The sequence below is a fragment of the Brassica oleracea genome, chromosome C2, assembly GCF_000695525.1.
Source record: "Brassica oleracea var. oleracea cultivar TO1000 chromosome C2, BOL, whole genome shotgun sequence".
NCBI classification, from domain to species: Eukaryota; Viridiplantae; Streptophyta; class Magnoliopsida; order Brassicales; family Brassicaceae; genus Brassica; species Brassica oleracea.
The window spans coordinates 3,702,242-3,723,289 of record NC_027749.1 but is presented as its reverse complement, the minus strand read 5'-3'; the positions used below and the strand labels follow the sequence as shown (position 1 = coordinate 3,723,289).

The window sequence follows — 21,048 nt, the reverse complement described above, 5'->3', positions numbered from 1 at the left end:
ATTATTATCGCCCAGGAAATGTTTCACTGATTGCGGACCAATAAAGCATGACAGAAAAAGTATATGGCAATTAAAACAGATATGAGTAAAGCATATGATAGGGTGGAACGGGATTTTATCAAGGCGTTATTGCAGAAAATGGGGTTTGATCTTCACTGGATTAAATTGATGATGGAATGTATTTCTTCGGTTCAATATTGGGTTCTTATAAATGGTCAACCACGTGGCCTCATTGTGCCACATAGGAGTTTACGTCAAGAAGATCTTTTATCGCCTTATTTATTTATTCTCTGCACTGAGGCTTTAATTGCAAATATAAAAAAAGCAGAGAGAGGGCAACAAATCACGAGAATGAAGGTAGCTCGAGCTTGTCCATCGATTTCTCATTTGCTTTTTGCGGATGATAGTCTTTTCTTTTGTAGAGCTCAAAAAGAAGAGTGTCAAACAATCCTTAGGATTTTAAAGGAATATGGGGCATTTTCAGGGCAGCTAATAAATTTTGATAAGTCTTCCATTCAATTTGGATATAGGATTGAAGAATCCGTTAGACAGGATTTAAGGGATATTTTGGGTATTCAGAATTTTGGAGGAATGGGATCATACCTAAGTTTACCAGAAAATCTGGGGGGATCAAAGATCCATGTTCTTAGCTTTGTACAAGATCGTTTAAATAATAGAGTCAATGGGTGGAATTTCAAGTTTTTCACAAAAAAGGGAAAGAAAGTGATTATTAAGTCAGTGGTTACGGCATTACCAAATCATACGATGTCCTGTTATCGCTTGTCTAAAGCAACGGTGAAAAAACTCACAAGTGCGGTATCACAATTTTGGTGGAGTCCAGGGGGAAGTACAAGGGACATGCACTGGAAATCATGGGACAAGGTATGTGTAGACAAGGAGGAAAGAGGTTTAGGGTTTAAAGATATCACTGATTTCAACACAGTGATGCTTGGTAAACAGTTATGGCGTCTGATAGAGAAGCCAAACACTTTATTTTCTCGAGTTTTCAAAGGTCGGTATTATAGGAGTGCTTCACCCTTGGAACCGATTCTTTCATATTCTCCGTCATACGGCTGGCAGAGTATTGTTTCTGCTAGATCTTTGGTTAGCAAAGGACTAATCAAAAGGGTGGGATCAGGGTCTTCTATATTTGTATGGAATGACCCTTGGCTCCCAACCACTCGCCCCAGACCAACTAATAAAAATGAACACAATTTATACTCGGACCTTACAGTAGAGTCCCTCATTGACTCTACCCCGCGAACTTGGAATTCAGAGGCAATTCGGACTTTGGTGGATCCTCAGGATGCGAAACTAATAGAAAGTATTCCACTAAGCATGACTCAGCATGTGGATAGAGATGGATGGTACTTTACGAAAAATGGTAAATATACGGTCAAATCAGGATATCAAGTAGAACGGATTTATCCAGATAGAGAAAGACCATCACTACTGATTGGGCCAACAATTGATGTCTTGAAGGCTTACTACTGGAAAATACGGTGCCCACCAAAGCTAAAACATTTTCTATGGCATAGGCGTGGGCATTTTACCCGGACCCGAAGACCCGACCCGAAAAAACCCGGTTCGGGTAGGAACCGACCCGATCAAATTACCCTATTGGGTCTTGTTGCAGAGGACCCGCGGGTCTTGGACCCGACCCGACCCAAACCCGAAACCCGATGGGTACCCGAATTAATAATGTAAATTAAATAAAATGCATCAAGGGAGAATCGAAGACGGGTTATTCGTCTAATGAACATCGGGGTCAACCACTAGGAGACAACAAATTGTTGTTGTATCTCGCATAGTTTAATATATATACACATTTTAATATAATAAAAACACAAATTTTGAATAAAATTTCGAATATTTTTGGATATATAAATATTTTCAGATTTTTTTTGTATTTTTAGGTCTTTTTTAAATCGAAACCAAACCGAACCCGACCCGAAACCGAACCGAATTCGAACCGATAAATTTTAGTTACCCGAATGGGTCTAACTATCTAAGACCCGACCCGACCCGGAACCGAAAATTTGAAATTATCCTATCGGATCCTAAACTCTTAGACCCGAAAGACCCGGACCCAGAAGGACCCGATCCGAACCCGACCCGACGACCCGAATGCCCAGGCCTACTATGGCAATTAGTGACAGGGTGTATAGCGGTGCAGAAGAATTTACAAGCAAGGGGGATTCAAAGGGATATATGTTGTGTAAGATGTGGAGCTCCTGAGAAATCGATAAACCATGTATTTTTTGAATGTCCTTCAGCTCTTCAGGTTTGGGCTCTTTCGAAGATACCATCAAATCCAGCTTTTTTTCCAACGAGTTCCCTCTTCACAAACATAGATCATCTTTTCTGGAGAGTTTTCCCGCAGATGGAGGATCACTAGTTTGTATGAATAATATGGTACATCTGGAAAGCTAGGAATAATATAGTTTTCAGTAATTTGGATATGGACCCTATGGATACGCTAAAATTGGCTGAAACAGAATCCACGTTGTGGGCTGAGGCACAAGTAGGGAATGACCAGAAGACACCACCACCAATAATAGATACAGTACTGCCGTCGATCCCAGGAAGATGGTGTTTCACAGATGGCTCGTGGAAAGAGGGCGTTAATTTTTCAGGACAAGGTTGGCTTAGTACTTTGGAAGGTTTTGATGGATTGTTGGGGGCGTGAAATGTTAGGGCTAGTCTCTCGCCTCTTCATGCAGAGATGGAAGCGCTATTATGGGAAATAGAATGCATGAGGAATTTACGTCAATTTCAGGTTACGTTTGCAACGGATTGTTCTCAATTGGTGAAGATGGTTTCAGAACCAGATGAATAGCCAGTTTTTGCAAATTATTTGGAAGATATCAAGATCCTGAAAGAGAGTTTCACCCGATCAGAGATCATCTATGTACCATAAACGCAAAATTCAAAGGTGGATGCGTGCTAGAAAGCAATCATTTTTCGTCGTTCACATGGATGCAGATCACCCAGTTTGGTTTACAAAGCCAGTATAAGTACGTCTGTATTGTTGAGACAAAAAAACAAAAAAAAACAAAAAAAAAAGAGTCCTCTTGGCGATGGTCATCACAGTATTTATACGGGTTGACCTAATTGTTGTGTAACGAAAAATATATGTATATAGTTAAAATTTAATCGAATCAGTAATCACTAAGTCATGCCGAAAAAGTTAGAGATAAATATTTTAAAACGGTCTCACCGAATGCATTTCTATGACAGAATTTATGACTTTGTCTGCCTATTTGCACACACATATAGGACGCAAGTATCACTTTTCCCTTGTATTTAGCTATGTTTAACTCAAGTCATATCCACTATTTTTTTCCCAGTAAGAGCGTGATTAACACATGCACAGTTTTGTAGGTAAGTATTTTTTTTTATCTGATTAAAAAATTAAAAATTAAAAATTAAAAAATGCACCAATTGCAGATTACCACGTGTCAATGGAATCCGCGAACAGTGTAAGAATTGAAGAAATATCAATCCTTATTATGTGGTTTGTGTGACCAGTTTTTACAAAAAATTGAGATCCATACCACTAAAAACCCTCTAATATCCCCTATGATCCTGGTCTAAGTACACTTTCTATTCATTAAAGTTGATGTGTTGCATTTTTCATACGCACGTCAATACCCACATCTAAATGGATTTCGTTTTCACCAGTTTAATTTGAATAAACCTTCTACAATACTATGATATCCTATCATATTTTCAGTCTATAGTCTAAAGATTAATCAAGAAATGACATGTGAATATTGAACAGGGTTATGTCATTTTTTGTTTAAACAAAATTCTCTAAAACATTGATTAACATTGATTTTAGAGACGAAGAAAGAATTAAAAACAAAACTCGGATTTTCAATAACATACTCCCTCTGTTTCATATTAAATGTCCTTTTGATTTTGTGCACACATATTAAAGAAACAATTAATTTTGTATATTTTCTATATAAAAACACAATTACCTATACACCTAACCATATTTTAACCAATAGAAAATAAATTATTGCATAAAATTAATAAATTTTTACATTGAAAATCGAAAATGACACTTATTTTGTAACGAAAATTTTTTTCTACAACGACACTTAATATGAAACGGAGGGAGTATGAAATAAATGGATCATATATTATATACGCAGTATTATATGTGTATGTGTGTGGTTAGCTCTTTACAATATATGAAGACGTCGTGAACGATTATATCCAAATTGAATTTTAGATCAAGAATCTGAATAAACCGATATTAAAATGTGAATATTAATCCATTTTCACCTTCACCTTGGTAACTAAATATACCATGCCTCAAACTCTATTTTTCTTACTTTATTTCTAAAGAATAAAAATATTAAGATTGATCAACGAATATTAAATTTGTGCTAAGGGATACTTAATTACAGAAAGGTCTCACGAGTGTGAATACATGTACGTAGGCAACATTACAAAGAGTATAAATGTATATAGTGCATGTGAGTACACATTACATAAAGTCATAAATGATACGTGCATGTAATGTTGCTCGTCAAAATCGAAGGGGAAGAAACCTACACTTTAAAGTTTAAATCAATAGTGAAACTATACAAATTATGCCCTTTTACAAATTTTGGAAAGTTAGGTAAGTGCAATCCTGTAGCGATAGTGGAAATGAAATTAAAATGGATACATTGATCCTATCATAAAAGAAACCACACTATGAGGTTTGGTTTTTATTTGAAATCAAGTACTCACAATTTATATATTAGTATACTATTTTCAATTAAAGTTGATTTTATTTACCTTTTATCCTCGACTGCATTTGCCAATTATTTTGTTTAATTACCAATAACAACACTACCTTTGTTTTGTTTCAAATTGGGTAATGGATGTTATTTAATTTTTGTATTTTGTTGGTCATGCCATATATTGACATATGTCCTTTTATTTAATATAATTGATTCGTTAAATGGTTTAGTTTATAATTTTACATTATGTCATAGTCATAGATGATGCATGGCGTGGTTAACGTGCGATAAATGTACCGATTTGATGGACAGCGCAAACAAACCAGCCTGGAAAAGCATATTACAAAGACAAAATAAGGTACATGTTCAACTTAATTCATACTACATTTTCTCAAGTTTCTAAAACACCTCAAGAAAAACGAAAAGTATATTTCATACAAGAAAGAAATGTCTTTCATATGTTTAAGTAATGTATACCTAATTATTTTAATTAGAAGCTCGTACGTATTTAATTTTTTTTTTTTGTCACGATGATAGATATTCTGCGTTCCAAATAACCGATAAAATCACTTTAAACAAGAAGAAGAATCATAAACACGCTTGACAACGACTAACGAGACTCTAGATATGTGATGATTCTTCGTTCCAAACTCTCACTAATTGCCCCATGTGAAGCATATTCCTTGGTTACTTCCAAGGCCACAAGCTAGGTTCTTAGAAAATAATTATATAAACTAAATCAAATTACAAATATAAAATAAATAAGTAAGTTAACAAACCCCACCTTATTCACAGCACATAGTTGAACAAAGGCACGTGATCCTCCCAAAAGGTGTTTAACTAGTACATCTCATGACGTATACTCTCACATCAATATTTAGAATCTAAATAAAACAAAAACCAATAATTAAAGACGTTATTCTACCTCATAATACAAAGCTTAAATTCCTCAAACATTAGTATTCTTATGAACAAAGTTATTGACTTATTACACTTTTCAGAAACAAGCAATCTAGTGCAAATGTATATATTTTATTCGGAGATTTTTATACTAGTGTTTGATTATAAAAAGTTTTTTTTTTCTGTTTGGTCAATAAATAAAGTTTCGTTTAATCGGAAATACGATAGTATATTACCCGTTGTAATAACAAGAATAATAACATTGCCGTAAGAATTCATTATATGGTGTGCCAGTAGTTGAATGTTTGAAAATCAAGATGCTATGTTCACCAAAGCTCACATATAAAAGTTGTTACATAATATCATGATACATTGGATACACATGAATACATGCTTTGTCGCATACAGTCTACACATACATTTTCAAGTTTGAACAAAATTTATGATACACCATGAACAAGAAATACAGAATAATTATGTTGTATTTTTATAAATGATAATTCAAATAGATATAATTATATGTAATTCCAAATAGTTAGGATTATAAAATAGCCCGAGAAATTAACAGCATTAAAATAAGTATTTTCATCTTCAAGAATCAAATTATATTGTTTGAGAAGCCCGAAGAAAAGCAAAGAAAAAAGATTATTCTTTCATAAGACCCACCAATCTCAGACCATGCAAGCTTTCTTCCAGTGCACCAATCCACCTTCTTGCTAAACAATTAGATAAAATTTTGTCTTTGACCATTAGTTTCCTATTATCTTTTTCTTTTTCCTATAGGCTTTTCAATTTATGTATTTATTTGTTGTTGATAAGAAAATGTATTTATTTGTTGTTGTAACTAAAAAATATATTTATTCATTTTGTTTAAAATAAAAATTCTGCTGTCTCTCTGACAAACTCCACATGCAGATGTAAAAGGGCACCAAAGACTTATGAGACCCACCCACATTATTTTGTCCACATGGATGTGTAAGGGAACCTCTTTTTCATTTACTATTTCCTTTCCCTGTTCATTAATTATTATTTATAATGTCCCATTAATTATCATTTATAATGTTAGTGACTGGACCATCTAATTTGTCTTTTAAAAATTAATAAGAGTATACACATTCACCATTGATACAAAAAAAAAGAAATTAAATACTATATATATATATATATTAATTCTGTAACTGAATAATCATATAAATCTTCAAAAGTAAATGGATTTATCCAATATCATGTGTCTTGTTAGATAAAATAAAATAAAGAAAAAAAGAACTTTAGTTTGGTCTTCTTTTTTTGGAGCAAAGGTCTGTGCTTTCATGTGCCTCACTTTCATCAGAGAGACAGAGATGCATAAAAAATACATACCTCATTATTCCCAAGCAGATTTTTTTCAGTGCATTGTCATAAAATTTTATTTTAAATATTAAAAATTCAATTACATTCTCTTACAATGTATAAATCTACGGATACACACGTATACATGTACACGCATGTGTATATAAATCACACAACCGATGTTATATATGCTTCACGAGCTTCTCCATATAATTGTAGAGAGCAGTTTTGCCTTTTACAGATTCATTTCTCTCAAGACAACACAAAGGAGAAAAGAAAACAAAAACTTTTATTTTCTCCTTCTCTTCTTTCTTCTTCAAGGAAACCATCCAAGAGAACAAACACAGAGAAACCTAATATCTTGTCTGGTCATAACTTCACAAAGTAGCTTTACCGTTGTCTAAATGCTGGGTTTTACGCTGTCCTCCTCTCTCTTCTTCTATTTTCAATGAGACACATACCAAAGGAGAAACCTGAAACTGAATATTTTCAAGAACTGTATATGAGAAAATAAAGAAGACTAAACCTTATACGAACCAGACCTAAGAAGATGTCGGCGAAGCTTTTGTATAACTTGTCAGATGAGAATCCAAATCTAAATAAACAGTTTGGATGTATGAATGGGATCTTCCAGGTTTTTTACCGGCAACATTGTCCTGCGAGACGTGTTGTTGTAGCCGGAGATGAGCTCAGGTCTCTGCCTTCAGGTAACATTTTTCTCTCTTCAAGTCTTTGCTTGCAATGTTCTCTCAATTCAAAACCTTTTGAAAAACAGTTTCAGAGAAAAGTTACTCAACACAAGACACTGTTTTTGTATTCTAGTTTCTAACTAAGATCCTTCAGGACCACAATGATGAAAGAAACCAAAGCTCTAGAACATGACTTTGTCTATAGATGGCCACTGTGTCTAAACTCTCTTTACTTGAATATGTTGCAGGGAAAGCAATTAATAATGTTTGTGACACCAACGTTGAAACGGTAAGAGTCTGTAACCAGTAGATAAATTATAATTCCATGGAAAAAAATGGATCTAAGAAAGTGAATTTTACCTGAATTGCAGGAGAAGAGTAAGAAGAAGAAGAAGAAACAGAGGGGAGTCTCCTCTGAATCATCATCTAGGCTGTCCTTTTCTTCTTCACCATGCTCCTCAAGCTTCTCGTCTGAATCTCAGTTTGAACAACACGGTTTGACGCAAACGAGTAACGGTGAGAATCCAGTAAGAGGTGGTTTAATGATGTCGAGTGGTTTAAGGGAGCTTGTGAGAAACTCCATTCACAAAGAGACCAGAGCCAGAGATGAAGAAGAATCAGCAAGAGCTAACGCGTCTCTTCTCAAAGAATCATCACCAGCGCGGAGAGTAGTGAAGCTGAAAGACAGTCCTCGGTTCTCTTACGATGAGAGGGAGACGAGAAAGACAGGCGCCAAGTTCAAAGAGACGCCGAGGTTGTCATTAGACAGTAGATCGAATTCCTTTAAGAGTGCGAGATCTAGCTCTTCACCAGAGCCGCAAGAGCTTGTAACGGGCCATCACAGAAGAACAACGTCGAGTATTGTTGCTAAGCTGATGGGTCTTGAAGTCATTCAAGACGAGTGTGTTACTGATCAGGTCAGAGAGAACCGCTTCTGCGACTCCCCCAGGCCAACTCTACAAAAATCAAGAAGTTCCGATTCAATCAAGAAGACGATGATGCCTGCCAAGTTTCCTATGAAAGCAGCTGAGGCTGCAACTACGCTGACGGTTTATGGTGAGATACAGAAGCGACTTTCGCAGCTTGAGTTCAAAAACTCAGAGAAAGATCTCACAGCTCTGAAGCAAATACTCGAAGCAATGGAGACGACGCAGAAGTTGATGAGCAAAGATGATGACAACAATGGCTTGAGTTCAACCAATTTTATGCAGCCAGTTCTATCTGCAACGACAAGATCTTCGTCTATAGTGGTTACGAAAGCAGCAACTGCTTCAGTTTTCAACGACACAGGGAGATCGAGTTCAGCCTCTTCCTCGCCACGGAGTGTTACTTTACCAAATGTCAAGGTTACAAACCTGAGGCAAAGCCAGAGAGTCACTCCGAGGAAGCAAAGCGCCATGGATGTGACTCCAAGGCTGGGAGTTTACAAGGGCCAGACAGATTCACCAACAAAAAACACTGCTACCAGAGCGTTGCAGTCCAAAAACGAGATGGCCAAGAGTCAGAAGCCTAGTGTCAGCCCAAGAACACAGCCGAAGAAGCTGGGGTTCGAGAAGCAGTCTAGACCAACGTCTCCAAAACCAGAACAGAACAAGATCCAAAGACAACAACTTAGTAGGCAACAGACGGAATCAGCCTCCCTAAGAAGAAAACCTCGCGGCAGGCAGCAATCAGAAGACCGTTTAAGTGATGAAAGCAGTCTAAGATCTGACAGCAATGTAAGCTCGGCTTCTAACCTTGACAGTGAGGTTACAAGCAGATATAAATATGAAAGGAACATCGACTTCAAAGAGCAGCACACACAAAAACAAAGGGTATAAACTTTTCTCCTAACGCAAATTCACTTCTAATACATGTTTCACCGAGTCCATCTGTTTTATCAATGCAGAGTCCAGAGATGAGGTCGTTGCCAAAACCTCTGAAAGTTACGGTGGAGCAACCTAGCCCCGTTTCAGTTCTTGATGTAGCCTTCGATGAAGATGAGTCACCATCCCCTGTGAGGAAGATATCCGTTGTCTTCAAAGGCAAGTCACTGAGGAACTACAAAGAAAATTCAGACATAATCAATTCGGCTAAACTGCAACTTCGTTGATTTGTTTATAGTTCTCACCTTTACTCTTTCTCTTGCCACAGACGATGATTATCTACGTTCTGAAGAGTCCCAGTGGATGAACAAGCACAAAGCCTTACGTAGATCGATTGTGTGGCCTGAGAGTAACGGGAGTCTAGATCAGTCAGATGCTGAACTTAATGAGGGTATCATGGAAGAAGGTGCGGAAGTAAACACTGGTGACCACAAGTACATCTCAGAGATACTGTTAGCATCCGGGCTTCTAAGAGATATCGACTACAGTATGCTAAGCATTCAGCTGCACCAAGCACACCTACCGATCAATCCTAGCCTTTTCTTCGTCCTGGATCAGAGCAAGACCAGTAATGTGACTCAACATGACAAAAAGCACAGAGGCATAGGATTCGGACAACAACAGACGGCGAACCTGATAGAGAGAAGCAGGAGGAAGCTTGTATTTGACACCATAAACGAGATCTTAGCTCGCAAATTCGCAGCAGAAGGGTGTACAAAGCAACCATACATAACATCATCAATCAGCCAGCTAAGGAGGACAAACAAGAGTTCAAAAGGGAAGGAACTTCTGGAAACTATGTGTTCAGAGATTGATCGATTACAAGATAACTCAAAATGCATCTTGGATGAGGACGACGAAGACCTCATTTGGGAGGACTTGCAAGGTCAAGGCATGAACTGGAAGGAGATTGAAGGAGAGACGCCAGGGTTGGTGTTAGACATTGAGAGGCTGATCTTCAAGGACTTGATCAGTGAAGTTGTGACAAGCGAGGTTGCTGCTTCTCCAGGAATGCTCAGTGGGAAACCCAGACAGCTTTTCAATTGCTAATATGCCTAATTACTTAGAACTGTAAATGAGGGATCTAAATAATCCATTTTACAGAGTAGAAAACATTTGATTTCTTGGTTCTGTGAACCCTTTCTTGTATTCTCTTCTTAACTGTCTTATGTAAAAAGACTCAACCCAAGATAAAGCTCAATGATGTGAAGACCAAACACCACACTCCTTCCAACAATTCTGAATTAAGTTTGAACTATCAACTCTGCCACACCTAAAGGAACATCAGTTCTCATCTTAAAATAGGATATATATATCCATTTGAAAAAGAATGTTTCAACAGCAAATGATGCTAAGGACCATACACCAGTTTGAGTCAGTAAGAATCTCTTTTCCTTAACGAGTCACGTATTCAATTGCAAACTATCACTAAACTCAAGAGGCAATAATGATATTCCGTCTACAAATTCTAAAATGACAAAATACCTATTTTACATTTGTGTCAATGGTTACTGGCTCTTCTTCGAGTTCTACATTTTTCTCCCTCTTGTCTCCATCCTCTAGAAACCAACCCTTTTCCTCTAAGCTCTCCTTTCTCGTCCAACGCACGGGGGTCGCCTTTCGAGTCCCAATCTTGAAACGGAGCAACGCGCGTTGAGTTCTCCCATCATCATTTTTCTCTACTCCATCGGTTTCGCCTAATCTGCTCTTGTCTTTGATCATACTGGATGGAGCAAACGCCTCAAGGGGCGGAATGTGATGGCTCTTGTTGGTTTGCTTCTCAGGAACGTGGCCGATGCTAACTCCCTCATTTGTAAGCAGTGACGGGCGAAACACACGTGGCACGTTCTTCTCTCCAACCCAAACTGGTGCAGCAAGGAACGGGTTACATTCCGGTTGTTCCTCTGATGGTTTCTCAACTTCCTTTTGATCCATGGATTTCTGAACCTTTAACCTATCAACCTCAACAGACCGCTGCAATCTCGGCAAAGACAATCCGTTCTCTTTACTCTGCACCTCTCCTTGTATTTTGTCAACACTAGTCTCCTCCTCCAACTCGTTAGACACTTTGGTTTGGGGAAAAGCAGGAAGCCAAACTGGAATATGCTCATCTGGCAGCTCAGCTCCAACCTCAGTAAAGCTAGGAGCTGGTCGTTTCCCTCTGTTAAAAGGGAACCGAGGAAGAGAGTAAACAAAAGGCACCTCCTCCGCTTCCGCTGTATAACGTATAATATCCTTAACCACACTGGAGTCAGCAAGACAATGGTCAACATCAGGAGCACCGTTGAAACCCAACCCAGACCCCAAATCCTCCAGAGCTTGAACAATATCCAGAGCATTACCTTCTACTCTACCAGCCATATTAGCATAGAACTGCGTCGTCTTCCCAACGCTTTGAATGTACTGTATCACTACCTCGGTTAGCGTCTCGAGCGCAGTCTCATGAAAAGAGCTGAACCTCGCACCTTCGCGTGCATGCGACTCCTGATAAGAGGTGATCTCGACCCCCTCGCATATCTGCGCCACGGCCATTCTAGCGAGCGCGTAGGCGAAATCACTGCCACGAAAAAGATTGCCTTTCCCACTTCCTCCACCCTCCCCGCCTCCTCCATTGGTCATATTCAACCTTTCTTACAGCTTTGCACAGAGTAGTAACATGTAGAACCATCCTCTTGAATCAAAGTTGTTTAACTCATTCCCCCCACAAACACGACTTCTCCTCTCGATACCTTAAACCGATGAAAGAGAGAAAAATTCAGCCAAGATTACAAATTTAATAAAAACCCGTTTGGCCAATACATTAAATTTGGATAAAAATCAATTCTTTCCCAATAAGAACCAACCAATACTTGCTCCCAGCAAAACCCTAGAAACTCAGCGAGTCGAATTCACGAAGAGGGGCGCCGATTAAAAACGAATTCGATAAATAGAAACTGAAATACTTACCGGAGAAGAAGCCTTCCCCGCCGTTAAACCTCCGGAGCAGCAGAATCGACAAGGAAGAAGAACCACAGAGACTCGGAACAAAACCTTAGCGAATTAGCGAAATTGGGAGGGAGATTTGTGGATAATGGAGATACCAAGAAACCCAATTGAAGAGAGGAAGGCGCCAAATTGTAGGGCTACGAATGCGATTAAACCCAGCTTAAACCTCACGATCCAGAGAGAGAGATGTATTGGGAGTGTGAGAGTTTCGTCCTAGCTTTTTATAAGCGGAAGCAGATGAATAAAGGAAAGAGGGAGTGATAAAGTCACGGCCGAGCACGTAAAGATCCCGTCACAGATCTCCAGTATATTGACACGTGTCTTTTTATTTTTTTTATTAACATTCTTTTGGTCCAGTTATATTATACCAGATCCAATGTAAATGAAACCACCCAAAATAAGAAGAGTGGGAAGGCTTTGGGCCCACATTAAAGATCTAAATTGAAAATGCAGAAGCCTGAGTAAGGCCCATATTAAAGATCCAAGGCCCAAAATCGATACTCGTCAGACAGAGGTTAGTTTCGGAATTTTAGTCAGTTTGCTTAAACCCTTGTCGAATTAGAGAACCTAGTTTTGTCTCCCTTCCTCTTCCTTGTCTGTAAACTAGCGCTACTGTAGAATTTTAAGAGGCAAAGATGGATGGAGAAGGAGAAGATGCATCTAAAGTAATTCACGTGAAGTTCGTGACGAAGCTTTACCCTCCGTTCAAAGCTCCGGTCAGCTCCGTAGTTATCCCTTCAAATGTCACTCGTCTCGGTCTCTCTTCAATCGTCAACTCTCTCCTCACTCTCGGTAGACCTCTCTCTCTCTCTCTATGCACCTTGTTGCTTTGTTAATCTTGTCTTTTAATCTTGTTTAATCAAATCCAAATTCGGTTTGTGGTATGAACAGAGAAACCTGAGGCATTTGACTTCTTGATCGATGGGGAGCTTATTCGAATGTCACTCGAACAGTTCCTTCTCGCCAAGGGAATCTCAGCGGTAATGTTTTTTAATTCCTATTTCCTAATAACATCCACTGAACACAGCAAATTGGTGTTTGATAATTTTTCATACTTTAATTTAAACGTCGGTTCTTTGTTGCAGGAACGAACTCTTGAAATCGAGTACATAAGGGCTGTTGCACCACGGAAGGAGGAGAAACCTTCACTGCATGATGACTGGGTCAGTGCCGTTGATGGTTCTTCTCCCAGGTAGCTTCTTTTGCTATGTGTCTACTGCAATTACTAATGTGATGTAGAAGGGTCCTCCTACATGTTTTTCGATTTTCTCTCTTTTATATCAGCAATTTAGTTTAGAATGCCATATCACTGTTGTTGGGATTATTCTTCACCTGTTGCTTATTTGTTTTTGCTTAAAATTAAATAAATTAGGATCATTTTGTTTCAAAAAAATAATAATAATAAAATTAGGGTGATCAGTATGAATTTAAAGGATATTAATCATTTGTTATTGTCTGTAAACATTGTGTAAGTGGCTGTCTTGACCTCTGTTCGTGTCATTTGTAGGTTCATTTTGACTGGATGCTATGATGGTTTAGGAAGGTATGCATCTGCTTATGTCTTTTCATATTGCTGTGTCAACATTTGCAAGAATCTTAGATTTTTAAGCTTTTTACTCTGATAAGGATATGGAGCTCTCCTGGATCGTGTACACACATTTTAGAAGGCCACACTGGTGCAATCTCCTCTGTTGCTTTTGTTAACTCCCAAGGTATGAGCACATCGTGAGAAATCTATGCTACAAGTTCACCTTATTCGCTCATATAATATCACTTCCTTACGTTTAATAGTCTATCTTATGATTTGTCCCATCCAGGTGGAGAAAGTGTCACTGTAGCAACCGCCTCTAAAGATCGGACATTGAGATTGTTTAAGGTAAAACATGGTAATAAAATATTTAATCAAATGTAAACGTTCCGGTTAACCAAAGTCATCTCTTCTTTTTGTATAAATAAAGGTTGATACAGCTGAATCTGGTGACTCTACTACAAGAGTCAGGGCTTACAAGATACTGCGTGGGCACAAGGCGTCAGTGCAAAGCGTTGTAGCGGAGAAACACGGGAGCATGGTTTGCTCTTTCTCCCTTTGCGCTTAACTTGTGTCTTCTTGATAGTGAAAGTACTTTGTATTTTTATCATACTCACCTGCTGTTTAATGTGATTTAGGTTTGCTCAAGTTCATGGGATTGCACGATCAATTTATGGAACACAGATGAGTCTGAGTCAGAGTTGTCAGTATCAGGGAAGAAAAGAAAAGGGAATAATCAGGCCGAGGAGGCTCAATTAGAGGTACCCTCAATACAAGTCTGGATGATATGCATTAGGCCTGCGGTTATTACCTAAACCGAACCAACCTGAAAAGTTCGGTTCAGTTCTGCAACTAAAAAAAATTTCGTTTTTGGTTCTGTTCGGTAATCGGTTAGTCTGGTTTTGTAAAAAAAAAAAAAGTACCAATTTTAACCCAAACTCCGAACTGAACCAACCAAAATTTGAATTAAAATTAACCGAATTTTTTTGAATTTTATTCAATTTAAACTGAAAATTTAACCCAAAAATTTTTGAAACCGAACTAATCGAGAACCAAGCCGGATTTTTTTCGGTTCACTTCGGTGAGATTTCGATCGACCCAAACGAACCGAGTTCCCAACTAACTGAAGAAATAAAATCCCCAGGCCTAATTATGCAAACTCTTTTGTCTGCTCTTCAGATCAAGAGGAAGAGACTGTTGTGTTTCTCTCAGTTGAAGTATCTAATTGCAATTTTGGATATTGTATTTTCTTACAGGGAGAGGCGGTGACTACATTTGTTGGACATACACAGTGCGTCTCATCAGTTGTTTGGCCAGAGGAAGATGTAATTTATTCCTGTTCATGGGACCATTCTGTAAGGAGGTGGGATGTTCCGACAGGGAAAGATACTTTGAACTTGGTATGCCTTCTCACACTCCTTTTAAATTGTTTTCATTGAAGCTTAGGGACAGTTTTGTGTTGTGTCAAAATGTAGTACTGTGGAAAAGCTCTCAACACGGTTGATGTTGGAGGTGAAGGTTCAGCACTTGTAGCTGGTGGTGGTTCAGATCCAGTCCTAAGAGTATGGGATCCTCGTAAGCCTGGTGAGAGAGATCTATAATAAGAACACACACAGAGTCAAAATATATATTAACAAGTTAATTACACGGTTGATTTAACTCTCTGCGTTTCTGTAGGAACATCTGCTCCAGTGTTTCAATTCTCTTCACACTCATCATGGATATCCGCCTGTAAATGGCACGAAAGCTCTTGGTTTCACTTGCTCTCAGCTTCCTATGATGGCAAAATCATGCTCTGGGATCTCAGAACAGCTGTAATTACACGCACACACACACACTCCTTTTCTTAATAACCTGTTGTTTACATGCTTTGAAACTAATATTCTTCCTTGATTTGCAGTGGCCTTTGTCAGTGATCGACACACATAAGGATAAGGTAAAAGCAGCACACGATCTTTTCTTCTCTCTCCTACTCTTCTTTTTCGTTACTCAAACAGTGCAAAATATTGGTTTTTTGTTAAGGTATTATGTGCGGACTGGTGGAAAGGAGACAGCGTAGTGAGCGGAGGAGCAGACTCTAACCTTCGAATCTCTTCCGGAATCTCAATTTCTTAAAAAAAAGGTCTGAAAACCCCGAAATCTTTCGACTATTTTCTTACATGAAATGTTGTTGAAACAAAACTGTACTCAGCTTCTTATAAAAGGTGTGAATTCTAAAAGCTTTCGATTATTTGTTTTCTTATATCTAATGTGGTAAAGAAAGACGAAGATGATGGATCAAAGGATTCCGATCCTGGAATGAGACTGTTGTAAGTTCTGCTAGAGAAAGCTTACTGAAGGTTTTGTATACTCTTTTCATATTTTGAAATGTTTGATTCTGGTGGGAATTAACGTTATTTTTGTATTGTTTAAGAGTACTGATTATTTTTTTTAAAAAAAATTGAATTTACTTGTTTTGTATGCCATACTGAATAGCAGCTATGTTATAAATTGATGCATCAACTGAAACTATTAGGTTATAAATTGATGCACCAACTCAAACTATTAGACGAGAAAGAATAAGAAAATTAGGACTACTATTATTGTAAGGATCACTTGTACATGTGACATCTATGTAATATTATGGCTAGTTACTATTTATAACTTTTTTATTCGTGGACAAATTGTCACCACTTTGTTGCATAAAAGACTTTTATTTCATTTCGACGTTTCGGGAAAAATAAAATACAAAACAACCATTTTAAATATCATTTAAAACATCATAATAATCCCCTAGACTATATTTGCGAAGTGATTTTGCCACATGTCATTTCTACAATCAATTTCACAAAACAAATATGAAATGACTATTGAAATTGATGACATTGCTTCCGGAAAAATATGACATGTATAATTTCATTTAATGTTGATTTATATTTTTGGCAACTTATTAGAATACGGTAATAATTCATATATTACATTTAATATTGATATTTTTTTTTGGTAAACTTTTTAAAAATATGGTAATAGCTCATACATCATCTATAAAATAAATATATTCATATATAACACTTTAAATTTCGAAATATTATTATTTTGTATACTTATACAATTTGTATTACTAAAGCTTTCAATTTTTTTTACAATTTCTTAAGAATTTAAATATCTAATCATAAGATCATTAGTCTTATATATCTACAAATTTTATAATATTGTTTAGGTTAAATATTTGAGAATTATATAATTTTATATTAATTTTATTAGCTTTATACAAATTGATTTAATATATATCAAATCTATATTAAATATTAGTAAGAAAATAGTAAAATCTATAATATTTAATAAAATTTATTTTTAAATATAAGTTAGATTTTAAAAAAAAATTACTGCACCATATGCACATGGTGCAGGAAAACACCTAGTTAACATATAATGGACTAGTAATCTTATTGTAAGGAACCATATGTATAAAATATTCTTTGTGAATGGTGTAAATACAATATTTAAAGAAACGAAAATAAATTAATTATTCTTATTCATTATCTTAGTCACTATTTAAAGGCATTAAAGATACAATATTTTTTCCTAAAGATAGACACTAAAAACAAAGGATTTTTCCAACTAAAAATTAATCTTGCCATCATAAGTTTGATTAAACTGCCAATTAGATGGAGCAATATTATTAAACTTTAAACGTTTCCCATCACTTGTAGCAACCAAAAACGACAAACTCTGTCCGGTTAACACCGTATTCGTATCCCAAACCTGTGCCCAATTCCTCGTCATCTTAATCCAACCAGTCTTCGAACCTTTCACCTTAACCTCAACCACAACACCCACACGTCCAACGTTGAAAACAGTAACCATCAAGAAGTAAGGATTCCCAGCTAACTGAAACTTGACGCCACTCTTTTTCGGACACATGACTCGTCTGTACTTCACCGGAACGATCCCTGCTTTGTACTTAGCGATCTTGAGAAAGATCGGTAGCGAAAGATCGAAATGTTTCCGTGGCGGATTGCACCAACTACCATCTCTATAGTTCGGTGGGCACCAGTTTGTAGCTGTAACGCGTATAGGTCTTGCTCCCTTGATGCACGACTGTGGAGCATTGACGCATATGATCTCATAGCAAGCACCGCGCGTGGTTCCGTTGTGGAATAAAGCTGTGCTTAGAGCCGTTGTCGCTAAACCGTAGGATTGCTCAAAGAGACTGCCGTACCCACACGCTCCTTCTGGTTACGTTGGTTGATAAACATAAACTCATATTAGGTCTAGATATTGATAGACCAATGAAATACCATATGTTATATTAATAATAAAAGAACTGCATGCACACACACAAGCACGCATGATAGATAGTATCTCCAACTATACTCTATTTTTACACAAATGTGATTTTGAACAAATCTCTTGCAATCCTACTCCATTCTCCATTTTATAATGTGGTAAAAATGAAATTACTCAAACAATGAAATAATTATTTTATTTTTACTCTATTTTATTCGTATCATTTCCATTATGGAACTACTCTTTTAAATGCAAAAATGAAGTGATACATTTTATATGCTTTTAAGATGCTTGATTTATATAACATACCCCTTCAAAAAATTCCGTTTTTCTTCTTCTAAACCGTATATTTAAATTTTGAATTACTCACTAGCATTTCTAACAAGTGAAAAGGAAACTGAAGTAAATAAATTTCGATAAATAAAAAACACATACGCATAGTTTCTTGACCCTTCCTGCCCCCATAAAAAGTGGCATGAGCATCGACCCATCCGTTTTCTGCATTAGTGGCAGCAATGGTGCTCATGAGTAGGTGACACACGACGGTCAATAACACTATAACCACCGTAAAACTACGAGCCATTTATGTAGGGCAACGTAACTAGTACAATAGAGGAGAGGATCAAACTGAGAAGATATTAGATATGTGAAAATCTGGAGGTAAAAAAGAGGTGTTTAGTTATAGAGGTGAAATTGCTCCAATGTATATTTCTATATATTCTTCTAAACTAGAGATTTTTATTATAGAGGTAAAATTGTTACAATGTCTCTACAATAGAATTTTTCTATTTTAGAGAAAAATATGGAAGAAAATAACTTCTTGTCTCTAAACTTAATGGTGAAAATAACATATCTATATATTTTCCTTTATAAATAGATGAATTTTATTATAGAATTTTATTATAGAAGCATACATTGGAGCGAATCTAACTCTATAATAGAATTTCTCTATTTTGGAGGAAAATATATAGATGGAAATAGAGGTTGCTTAGAAATGGTTTAGTGTAAAGATGGATAATGTATAAACCATTTAATTATATGTAACTCATTTAAGAAAAAATATGTATTGTTTTAGAAAATCTCAAGTATATAATATAAAAATAGTCTTTGTTCTAAATTTAGATTTCGTACACGTGGACATGGGAAGATCTACTTAATATTACTGCTAATTACTCCTAAGTACGCATGAGACGGATCGGATATCCGGGCAATTTTAAGATATTCGGATCCGGATCCTTATCCGGCGGATCCATAATTTTATTATCCTTATCCGGATCCGGGGTTCTCGGATATCCGGGTGTCGGATATCCTTATAAAAATTGTAATATCCGGCGGATATCCGGATCCGGATTTGGATCCTTAAAATAAATAAAAAATAATATTAATATATAAAAAATATTAAAAATAATTTAAAATAAAAAAAATATATAATGTTTTAATTTATTTCTATGTATAATATTACAAAATTTACATAAAATTTATATATACTATTATAAAAATAAAATTATATTAATAAATTAATTTTTATATATAGACATTACTATTTTTGAAATAGTTATTAATAAAACTTACGGATCTGGATATCCGGACTAAAAAATTAAGGTATCCGGATCCGGATCCGGCTTTGACGGATCCAACATTTTACTATCCGGATCCGGATTCGGCCCCTCCGGATATCCGGATTTTCAAATCGGATCCGGATCGAATCTCGGATCGAATCTGGATCTCGGTTAAAAGTCTCAGGCCTACTCCTAAGGAGTACTTTTTCACAAACCCATTTTGAGTTTCTTATGTTTGCTTTCCTTGAACAATTTGGCATCAATTAATTGCAAAATCTCAACTTTCTTTTCTATCCCCTAGATATTATTTGCCAAGTGATTTTGACATATGTCATTTCTATAATCACTTTCACTAAATAAATATCACATGTCATTTGATGACATGATTTATGACTAAGCGTGACATGGACAATTACATTTAATGCTTATTTATATTTTTGGTAAACTTTTTAGAATATAGTATTAATTATACATCATCATTAAAGTAAATATATTCAAATATGACATTAAATAATATAATAATAAAAATATAATAATATTTTACAAATTTCGAAATATTATTTATTTCTATTTTTTATAATTATACAATTTTATCACCAAAAAGGATTTTTATTTTTCTTACAATTTTCTTAAAAAGAAATTTTTTTAATCGCAATATTATTAGCTTCTTTTATGTTTCTACAAATTTTAGAAATATTGTTTAGTTATACTCTTTGATAATTATACAACTTTTATATCATTTTTTAATTAATTCTATCCAACTTGATTCATATATTTTATCCAAAACAAATAGATAAAAATATTTCTAAGAATATAATTTGAAATATATGCATATTTATTTTTAAATATACTTTAAAAATAAAAAAATATTTATTTATCTTAATTTTATGTTTAATTAAATCAAAATTTATATTAAAATACTAAAAAGAACATAGTAAAATAGAAAAGAATAATAAAATTTTGTTAATAAATATAATTTAAATTTAAAATTTTTATCATTGCACATGTTACAGTAAACACCTAGTTTAGACGTTAACTGGAAAGTAGAGGTGTAAATAACTGTTTTTCTTCAAATCTGAGACATTCCCTAAAACAGGTAATCAAAATCAGCCTATAATGGACTAATATGTAATATTATCATAGCCACTATAAAAACATAACGTTGGATTATTGCATAGCCAG

The 21,048-nt window shown here is 35.9% G+C and overlaps 4 protein-coding genes across 5 annotated transcripts; 2 read left to right on the top strand and 2 right to left on the bottom strand.

Moving 5' to 3' along the window:
- Window positions 1–7,440: 7,440 nt before the first annotated feature.
- On the top strand, window positions 7,441–10,672 carry LOC106327106 (protein LONGIFOLIA 1). The gene is made up of 5 exons (XM_013765143.1): window positions 7,441–7,678; window positions 7,909–7,949; window positions 8,032–9,474; window positions 9,549–9,684; window positions 9,794–10,672. Exons 1-5 carry the CDS (start codon window positions 7,522–7,524, stop codon window positions 10,573–10,575), a joined length of 2,559 nt encoding a protein of 852 aa, XP_013620597.1. The 5' UTR covers window positions 7,441–7,521; the 3' UTR covers window positions 10,576–10,672.
- On the bottom strand, window positions 10,589–12,706 carry LOC106327107 (transcription initiation factor TFIID subunit 8). Its single transcript, XM_013765144.1, has 3 exons — window positions 12,472–12,706; window positions 11,011–12,254; window positions 10,589–10,798 (listed from the first exon to the last, which is right to left on the bottom strand). The coding sequence occupies exon 2, from the start codon at window positions 12,142–12,144 to the stop codon at window positions 11,011–11,013; it is 1,134 nt and encodes a 377-aa protein (XP_013620598.1). The 5' UTR covers window positions 12,145–12,254; window positions 12,472–12,706; the 3' UTR covers window positions 10,589–10,798.
- A 370-nt stretch (window positions 12,707–13,076) lies between these two features.
- On the top strand, window positions 13,077–16,467 carry LOC106324750 (ribosome biogenesis protein WDR12 homolog). Of its 2 annotated transcripts, none has more exons than XM_013762727.1 (14): window positions 13,077–13,302; window positions 13,402–13,490; window positions 13,596–13,702; window positions 14,018–14,053; window positions 14,137–14,222; window positions 14,328–14,386; window positions 14,469–14,579; window positions 14,677–14,799; window positions 15,295–15,438; window positions 15,514–15,622; window positions 15,716–15,852; window positions 15,939–15,974; window positions 16,061–16,157; window positions 16,294–16,467. In XM_013762727.1, exons 1-13 carry the CDS (start codon window positions 13,146–13,148, stop codon window positions 16,151–16,153), a joined length of 1,287 nt encoding a protein of 428 aa, XP_013618181.1. In that variant the 5' UTR covers window positions 13,077–13,145; the 3' UTR covers window positions 16,154–16,157; window positions 16,294–16,467. The 2 variants fall into 2 exon arrangements, with proteins under 2 accessions (XP_013618181.1, XP_013618180.1); XM_013762726.1 differs by having other exon boundaries at window positions 16,061–16,160; window positions 16,298–16,467.
- A 1,165-nt stretch (window positions 16,468–17,632) lies between these two features.
- Window positions 17,633–18,972, bottom strand: LOC106326316 (expansin-A23-like). Its single transcript, XM_013764325.1, has 2 exons — window positions 18,743–18,972; window positions 17,633–18,252 (listed from the first exon to the last, which is right to left on the bottom strand). Exons 1-2 carry the CDS (start codon window positions 18,888–18,890, stop codon window positions 17,639–17,641), a joined length of 762 nt encoding a protein of 253 aa, XP_013619779.1. The 5' UTR covers window positions 18,891–18,972; the 3' UTR covers window positions 17,633–17,638.
- Window positions 18,973–21,048: the final 2,076 nt, after the last annotated feature.